The 8,182-nt window shown below is 52.4% G+C and overlaps 1 protein-coding gene across 2 annotated transcripts in view; it reads right to left on the bottom strand.

Annotated features, from left to right (window-relative positions):
- DIXDC1 (DIX domain containing 1) overlaps nt 1-8,182 on the bottom strand; it is a 28,142-nt gene that overhangs the window by 5,327 nt on the left and 14,633 nt on the right. The window contains exons 1-8 of one of the 2 annotated variants that reach the window (XM_005427516.2): nt 5,819-6,973; nt 3,668-3,780; nt 3,196-3,344; nt 2,172-2,261; nt 2,021-2,074; nt 1,553-1,603; nt 526-630; nt 40-93 (exon numbers count right to left, since the gene is read on the bottom strand). In XM_005427516.2, coding sequence (XP_005427573.1) covers nt 40-93; nt 526-630; nt 1,553-1,603; nt 2,021-2,074; nt 2,172-2,261; nt 3,196-3,344; nt 3,668-3,780; nt 5,819-5,841 — 639 coding nt within the window. In that variant the 5' untranslated portion in view covers nt 5,842-6,973. Of the gene's footprint in view, nt 1-39; nt 94-525; nt 631-1,552; nt 1,604-2,020; nt 2,075-2,171; nt 2,262-3,195; nt 3,345-3,667; nt 3,781-5,818; nt 6,974-8,182 lie in introns of those variants that run through there. The other variant, XM_005427515.2, reaches the window with a different exon arrangement.

Raw genomic sequence — 8,182 nt, 5'->3', positions numbered from 1 at the left:
AGAGGAACCACCCAAACCCCACGGAAGAGGCTCCATTACTTTGTACTCTGCCAGGAGCCGGTTTCTCTCTTCAACCTTCCTCTGGAGGTCAACCTGCAGGAGTAACAGCCAGGTGTGAGGCAGATATTCCCAGAGAGTGAAAACCTCTGCCCCTTGTGCCAAAGGGTGACCAGAAACCTACAGAGGTCACGGGAGATGCTGTTTAGGGTGGCACCTGTGGACAGAGACCTGCACAGGGCAGGTGCCACCTGCTGAGCCAGGGAGTGAGGAGGGACAAATGCAACAGCGCTGAAAACATCAGGGAAAGCCCCTCCCTGTCCCAGCTGAAGGTCCTGGAGGACAGGAAGCGGGAGGGAAGGTCAGGAATGTCCAGCCTCAGAGCTGGCCAGCAGGCTGTGAGCAGCCTGTGCTGTGCAGAGACCTCTGGCTGCTTGTTCCCTATCCCACGACCCCGAAATCTCTGCTGCAGCCACCCCTGGGGCCACCAACCCCCCCAAAACAACCTCAGCAGCAGCAGTGACTCACGTTCTGGTTGTGCAGCTCCTCCTTGTCCATGCTGGCTCTCAGCAGCTCCTGCTTGAGCTGCAGGACTGCAGCATCCTGCTGGAGCAGCCTCTGCTGCAGGGCGTCCTGGGGAGAGGTGACCTCTGCAGGAGGGCAGCGGGGACAGGGACCCCTCCCTGGGGCTCAGGGGCCACAACACCCTGTGGCCACCCGGGGCTGAGCTGCTGCCAGGGGCTCTCAGCCCTCCTGCCTCTCCCTTACCCAAAACTGATTTCCCTGCCAACGTTCTGGCCACCAGCACAGAGGGATTTCTCTGCCTCAGCCTGAATTTCCCTCTCCAGAAGTGATGAGTATTGGCTGTGATGGACAGAACAGCTCTGGAGGGCGCTGAGCCCTGCAGCTCCTGCCCCAGCCACTCATCCCGAGGGCACAGAGAGGCCAAGATCAGCCCAGGACACAAGGAGCCTTAAGCCCTGAGTGTGACCCAGTTGTGCAGTGAAATCCTCTCTGCAGAGGCCAAAGTCAGCACTAATTCTGCACCTTTCACTCACCCAGAGCTGCACCTTGGACAGCTACTGCTGTTTGCTCCCTTCTGACAGGCAGCTCTAAAAATACCCCTGTCAGGAGGAGATCAGCAGTGTTCAGCACTCCAGAGGCACAAACTGAGCTGGTTTTGGGCAGGACAGGGACACCCCAGGCTCTTTTTCCTGTGCTGGCAGGATTGAGTTCACTGGGCCAGTGCTGATGGGTGGGTACTCCAAGAGAGAGGAGGGAATAAAAGAGCCAACCAACCAATTTATGCCTCTGTTTGGTTAGGAGAAACAGGGGGAAATTAAGAAAAAGGGGAATACTTGACCACAATCTTACAGACAAAGCAGAAAACTGGAAACCCATCTCCTTACACCTGCCTAAAAATTCAGCAATAAACCACAGGATCCCCCAATACTCCTCCTTCCACAATCTGAGGTTCCTCAGGTGTGTGGTGTCTGCTGGCCCTACTCACCTAAAGCACTGCTGTTCATTTTTGATGAAATGCACCTTTCCTCACCTTTATTCCCTGGAGGTTCCGAGCTTCTTGTTTGTATTTCAGCAGCTCCTTCTGCAAATGCAACACAATTTAGTTAAACAGCACCTTGTGTTGTTAACCCCTTCAGGACCAGCCAGAGCTGGTGTTTTCTCTGCAGGAGGAAGCACATCCCTCCTCTTCCCACTGATCCAAGAGCCTGAGACATTTTAATGAGTTACAAACATGACAAAGAGCTGATCTCTGTTATTAAAGTCCTGAGGAAAATAACAACTGCCCAGTTCCCCAAATCTGTCCTTCAGACCAACATCAAACACTTCTGCCAGCACCAGAACTGGTCCCAAGCCTCCAGAGCTGGAGCCCTCACAGAATATTCCCAGTTTTACCCATCATGTTGCTCACCCTGCCTCATCCCCACCCCGTTTTCCCCTAAAAAATCAAGTGGTACAATCTGCAAAACCTCTCTTCCCCCTCCATCTGTCACCCTGTCACCTTCAGATCTTGATTTTCCTCCACGCTCTGGTCCAGGCGGCTCCGGATGATGATCTGAATGCAAAACATCAGCGTGGTTATTGTGCAGCAGGGGCAGGCCAGGGCAAAAGGCAGCTGCAGCAGGGGAAGTTGGGTCCAGGGCTGTGCTCACCAGCTGCTCCTCAGGGCAGGCTCCACGCTCAGAAAGTTCAAAGGATCCTTCCTGCTCATCCTCAGGTAAAGACCCATTGAGCAACAGAGCCTGGGGAGATAAAGGGGGGAAAAAATCAAATCTCATTTTCAGAGATTTCAAAGGAAAAGAGGTGAGCTGCAGCTCTGGCCAGCAGTCACTCCTATTAAGTCCCTAACCAGCTTCATTTCTCATTTCTGCTGATTTATTTCCCTCAAAATGAGTTTGGTTTTTTTTTTTTCCCCAGGAATGAACAAGAAGATTTATCCCCTGCCAAAGCTCTCCCAAGGGTCTGTCAGCCCATGCTCTTCCCCACAGAAAGAACCAAACAAGGACAACTCAGATTTCCAGGGAGTGAAGTCTCAGCTTTAGCACCTTATAGGGTGTGTGTGCATCAGATCCCCAATATTTCAACCAAACTGTCACAATCTGGAGCTTCTCAATTATTGAGTAAGAGGAGGAAAATCGATGAACCAAATCCAATTTCCTGCCTGGCCACATCAGCTGCCTCTCCCCACTCCCAGGGGACAAGGGGGCAGCAGTGCCAGTCCCTCCTGTCCCTGCTCCCAGTGGGCATAAAATGCAGGGATTTTACCAGTCAACCAAGGAATTTTTTCTTTTTTTTTTGGTGACTCTTTTGTGTCCTGCCCATTGTCCCCTGGGGAAAGTGCCCGCCCAGCTGCCTGTGCTCCTCACACAATCTCTGCTTTGTTTACTGCCACATAAATATTTACAATTCAGAGCCACTGTGGTTCCCAGCACAAACAGAAAGGGATGTTCGGAGAGAGTTCAGGGCCTTCACCATATGGATCAAGGGGCTCTGTTCTCCAGGCACAGCCAGACACACACTGCGCTGAGGGGCAGGGAGGGGAAGTGAGGGAAAGACCCCAGAAATTAAGAATTGTGGGGAGAATGTGCCAAATGTGAAGGTTCAGCCAAGCTCATGGAGTGACTGGTGCAGGGCTGGGTGACCCTGGAAGGGAGCACTTTCTGAGAAATCTCTCACCTGCAAACCCGAAATCATCTTTTTCGCCTCCTCCATTTCCTTTTCCAGGTGGTCCTGCTGCTCCAGGAGCTGCTCCTCCCATGAGTTCTCCAGGCAGGACCCAGAGCTCCCCGCCTGCCACTCGGGCTGGAAGTGAGCCTCGGCCTCTTCTGCAAGAGAGAGAGGCTGGATGTGCTGCTGGCAGCCCAGGAGGGCCCTGCTGCACTCCTGGAGCCCAGGGCTGGCAGCTCACCTGTGCCCAGGATTCCTGCCTCATTCCCGAGGCACTCCAAGCTGTCCCACACACACTTTATTTATAACTGCACTGGGCTCAGGGAGATCTCCAAGCACAGCACCGGGGACAGTGACAGCGACCTGGGGGCTTTGCAGAGCATCCCTCAGTGCCCAAGGACACCCTGGAGGCAGCACTAAACCACTTCGGTCCCTGAGGGCCTTTTCCAGTTGATGACACAGAACAATGCCAAGGTTTTACCTGGTTTAGGCTCTGTTTCTTCAGCCTGGAGGATCACAAGCCTCTCCTTCTCCTCCGAGGGGGCTACGGTGGATTCACTCTTTGCACTGTGCACAGGGCTGGGGGAAGTCAGGCTGCAGAGCAAGGCAGGAACAGCTCTTTTAGATGGTGGAGATTATGTTAATCAACACTAATTTTGAACAAGCATTTCTCCATATTCACTTTTATCTAAGAATTATCTGCATCCCGGAGAAACCTTCAACAACCCAGCCCAGGACGTGTAAATTTATTAATTCAGACTCTCACACAGGGGTAGGACCACACCGAGGAGTCATTTACTGCCAGCCTTATGCTGGACAAAAAGCCACCCTGGCTTCATCTCTTGCTCCAGAGCTTTCAGATGAATCATTCCAACTTTAAATCCCAATATATTCGACAGTCAGATTCCACTCACTCGTGTTCTTCAATTAAAACTTCTTGGAAGTGCCCACATATTTTCACAGGAGCCATCTCAGCTGACCGGGAGCTTCAAGCAATCTTTTTCTCAGAAATTCTTCCTGAGTGCATCTCCCAGACAACATCAAAAGGTGGCTGAAGCTCAATGACCCATTCAATGTACCCCGAAAGTCGCAGGAATTAATCCTTGCAAGTGTGAGCAGGAGTTAATTTTTCATTCTCCCCCAACACAGAAACAAAGGGCAGGGAACAAAAAGAAAAACAGTGTGGAAATAATATAATAGGTTTAGAAAAATGAGAGGCTTCAGCAGCTCCCTCCCTGCATCTTCCCAGCACTGCTGCTCGTCTCCCACAGCTCCCACAGAATGGGACAAGCCCTGCAATAGAGATGGAAATGACTTGCTGCTCCTGCCTGCCCCACTCCCACGGCCAGGACAGCCTCTCCTCATTCAAATTACAGACCTGAGCCCAGATTTTTGTGGCCCAGACTTCCCCTGAGTTAAAGTGTAAGAATAATCAATGTCCAATAGAAACGTCCCACAGGGACGGTGCCTGTCCTTTCAGGTGTGTCCGTGATGCTTAAAGGACTCCTGGCCACCTGGCTTTGCTCCAGGATTTACCTCCAGGAATTCCAAATCCATCACAGCAGTCCCTCATTAGGCATATTTTTCATATCAAATTTAATATCAATTTAATATCAAACCAGCCCCTGCTCCTGCTCATTGCTGAATGGGGGCATGGCATAAAATGATGGCTTTTTGGGTTTTTTAAAATGCTGTTTATGACTTGATTTGGCAGCTCTGCTGGGATTGCATTATGTAACAAGGGCCAGAGGAAAGGATGGAACTTTCACACAACACAGATGCCAGCAGGAAGCCCAGCTGGTCTGACATGGCCAGAAGCTCCAGGAGGGATTTCACTTCTTTCTAGGAACAGATCTCAGTTCCTTCCCTCCCTCCCGTTCCCAGCTGATGCTCTGAACCTGCCCTCACCCCGAGGCACTGCTGGTTCTCATCCATGCAGAAGCTGTCCCAGAAAAACACCACCAGGCACAGATGGGAGAGAAGGTGGTGAAACAGGGGAAGGGAAAAGGATGGGCAAGATGAAAAACAAGCCTGGAAATAACATTCCACATCCGCTTCTGCCAGCACCGGATCCACAGCCCAAAGCCAAGAAAAGGCACCACAGGTGGGGATAGGTCCCCCCAGCACAGACAGCTTTACATTTCCTGAGGCATCCCCACATCCCCAGACCCTTTCCAGGCAGTTTCCCTATTTCAAAGGCCCCTGGGTTCAGCCAGCATCCACAACCACCTCCCAAACTCTGCAAACAGTGGCAGGGCCAGAGGCAGCTGAAGCAGCAGCACAGGTCGGGTTGCTTTCTGCATCACCCAAGTAATGCTGCAAACACTTGCCCAGGTTCTGTATCAGCCTGAGCCATCAGAGTGTGAAACAGCCTCTGATGCAATGCCTTTAAAAGTGCAGAACCATTCCCTATTAAAGCATGCAGAAACGAGGGCTGGGAAATGAAAGCTTTCCAAGAGAGATTTATGATGCAAACTGCTCCACTTTATTCCTTTCACCACTTGGTTCCTTAACCCACATCCTGCCTCCCCTGAGCCCCAGATCCTCCAGCACAGCCCAGGCTTCAGGGACACGAGCCCGTGAATGCCCCGAATTTTCACAAACACCCATCACAATGCACACGATCGCTCACCATTTGACCTGCTTCCCTCCCATGATCCCACTTGAAGCTGTGACCTCACAGAATCCGCAGGATCCCGGCTCTGCTCATTCCTCCTTCCCTTCTTCACTGCCCGGGGCTCAGCTCCTGCCAAACTCCGGGGGAAATTCTGCGAGCCCGAGTGCCGAGGAGATTCCCAGCAGAAACAGCACAAACGCACGCACAAAACCAGCTCAGGGGCTCCTCCGGCTGAGCGGCAAACCCGCAGCCCCCAGGAACGGGCTGGATTCCGGAGCCGGGGGGGAATTCTGCAGCCTGCCCGTGGCTCCCGCTGCTTCCCCTCGCACGTTATTCGCCTCCCGCTGCTGCATTTTGCTCAGCTGCACAGCCGGTTGTTTTCATCACAAGGCTCCGGGCTTGCCGGGGGTGTTTCTCATCCCATCCCGCCCTCCTTGTGCTGCCGAGCGTCCGAGGAGCCGCCGGGGGAGGGAAGGAGCGTGGGGTCCGTGCGCTGCCGGGGGATGCGGGATGTGCTCAGGATGCTCTCATAGCTTTAGGGGGGATGCAGGCTCTGCTCAGGATGCTCTCCCCGGTTTTAGGGGGATGCAGGCTCTGCTCAGGCTCTCCCAGCTTTAGGGAAATGCAGGCTCTGCCCAAGCTGCTCTCCCAGGTTCCAGAGGGATGCAGGCTCTTCCCACACAGCTCTCCCAGCTTCCGGAGGGATGCGGGCTGTGCTCAGGATGCTCTCCCCAGCTTTAGGGGGATGCAGATTCTTTCCAGGCAGCTCTCCCAGCTTTAGGGGGATGCAGGCTGTGCCCAGGCTCTCCCAGCTTTAGGGGGATGCAGGCTCTGCTCAGGATGCTCTCAGGTTTCCAGAGGGATGCAGGCTGTGCCCAGGCTGTCCCCAGCCCCAGGCACGGCTCCCTGTCCCTGTCCCTGCTGCTGTCACACGGGCTGTGCAGGCACAGCCTTTCTCCGAGATGCCTGGCTCAGGGGTGGGGGAGGGAAAGCTGCTGGAAGGGGAGGGGAAACGGAGAGGGATGGGTGAGGGGCTCGGCAGCCTGGGAATCATCTGATTTTTGGCAGATTTTTCCATGAATCATTTCGGCAGCCTGCGCTGCCCTCCCTGGGAACTGGGAGGGCTCAGGAGCCGGGGATGCTGCCCTGGGACACCTCAGCCCGCTGGAGGAGGGGGTCTCTGCACTCAGTAACGTCTGTCACCGTTAAAAAAAGCATCGCGTTCCTCCCAGCCTGTTCTCCGAACTGAGCTAAGCACATTCCTCCCCGCGAGGAAAAGCATCTCGTTTTCATCGTGCAGAATTGTGCCAGCACAGACACCCCCAGCAGCTGGAGGGGAAGAATTCTCCCAGTTTTTGATCACTTTTGGAAAGATTCTCGCTGTGTTCTGCCCTATCGGCAATAATATCACCAGAGAATCCATGACATTGTGGGGAAAAAATGAAACAGAAACGCAGGACGTGCAGAGATATTTTTTGCTTACCATGAAAATAAGGATAATAATATTTAAAATAATAAAATAAAAATAATAAAAAAAAAATAATAATAATAAATTAATGAAACAATAATAAAATGATAAATTAATAATAGATGAAAATGATAAAAATAATACAATAATAAAAATAATACAAATAATACAAATAATAAAAATAATACAAATAATAAAAATAAAAATAAAAATATAAGGAAACAGCAGCCACCTGATGGGGCAGAACACACCAAATATTCCATCTCCCTTAACTGGAGGGATGGGAGCAGGCAGCAGGATGTGGCAGTCCTGAGCTCCCTGTTCAAGAGCCAAGCTCCTGTGGCATTATCCATGAAATGCTGCTGCCAAGAGCAGATTTTTACATCCCCCCTGGCAGGCTGGCCTCAAAAGCACACTGCTGACATCATGTGGAGGCACTGCTCCAGCACTGCCTCCCCGGGAGCCCCACACTCCTCCAAAAATCTATTTATAAACACGCCCGCGATGACACGCAGCAGAACTGGGGGGTAAACACAAACTCTTGTGTTTTTCTCCTCTGTTGGGCAAAGCAACCTTAATTTTCAGGTACACGGAGAATTATTGGGGTTGTGGAGCGTGAAAATTGGCCTGAGAAACACTGGGGAAACGTCCTGCCTGCTGAGAGGCTGTCAGTGGCAATCTGTCCTTGGCAAATGAGCTCCTCACTCCCTCACAAACGGGAGGGAGGCACTGGGGGAACAGCCCAGGCAGGGGAAGGACACGGAAAATCAGAGTTGGGGCTTTCAGTGGCACTGGGAGGCTCTGAGGCAAAGAGCTGCAGCTCCCCACGTGCAGCCCTGTCCTGGAATCTGCTCCAGATGAGATTAACTGGAGCACGGCAGCATTTCCAGAGGGAGCTGCAGTTGTTCAGT

This window comes from Geospiza fortis, unplaced genomic scaffold (genome assembly GCF_000277835.1).
Source record: "Geospiza fortis unplaced genomic scaffold, GeoFor_1.0 scaffold183, whole genome shotgun sequence".
Lineage (NCBI taxonomy): Eukaryota > Metazoa > Chordata > Aves > Passeriformes > Thraupidae > Geospiza > Geospiza fortis.
The sequence above is the reverse complement of the archived record's forward strand: the minus strand, read 5'-3'. Positions and strand labels throughout refer to the sequence as shown.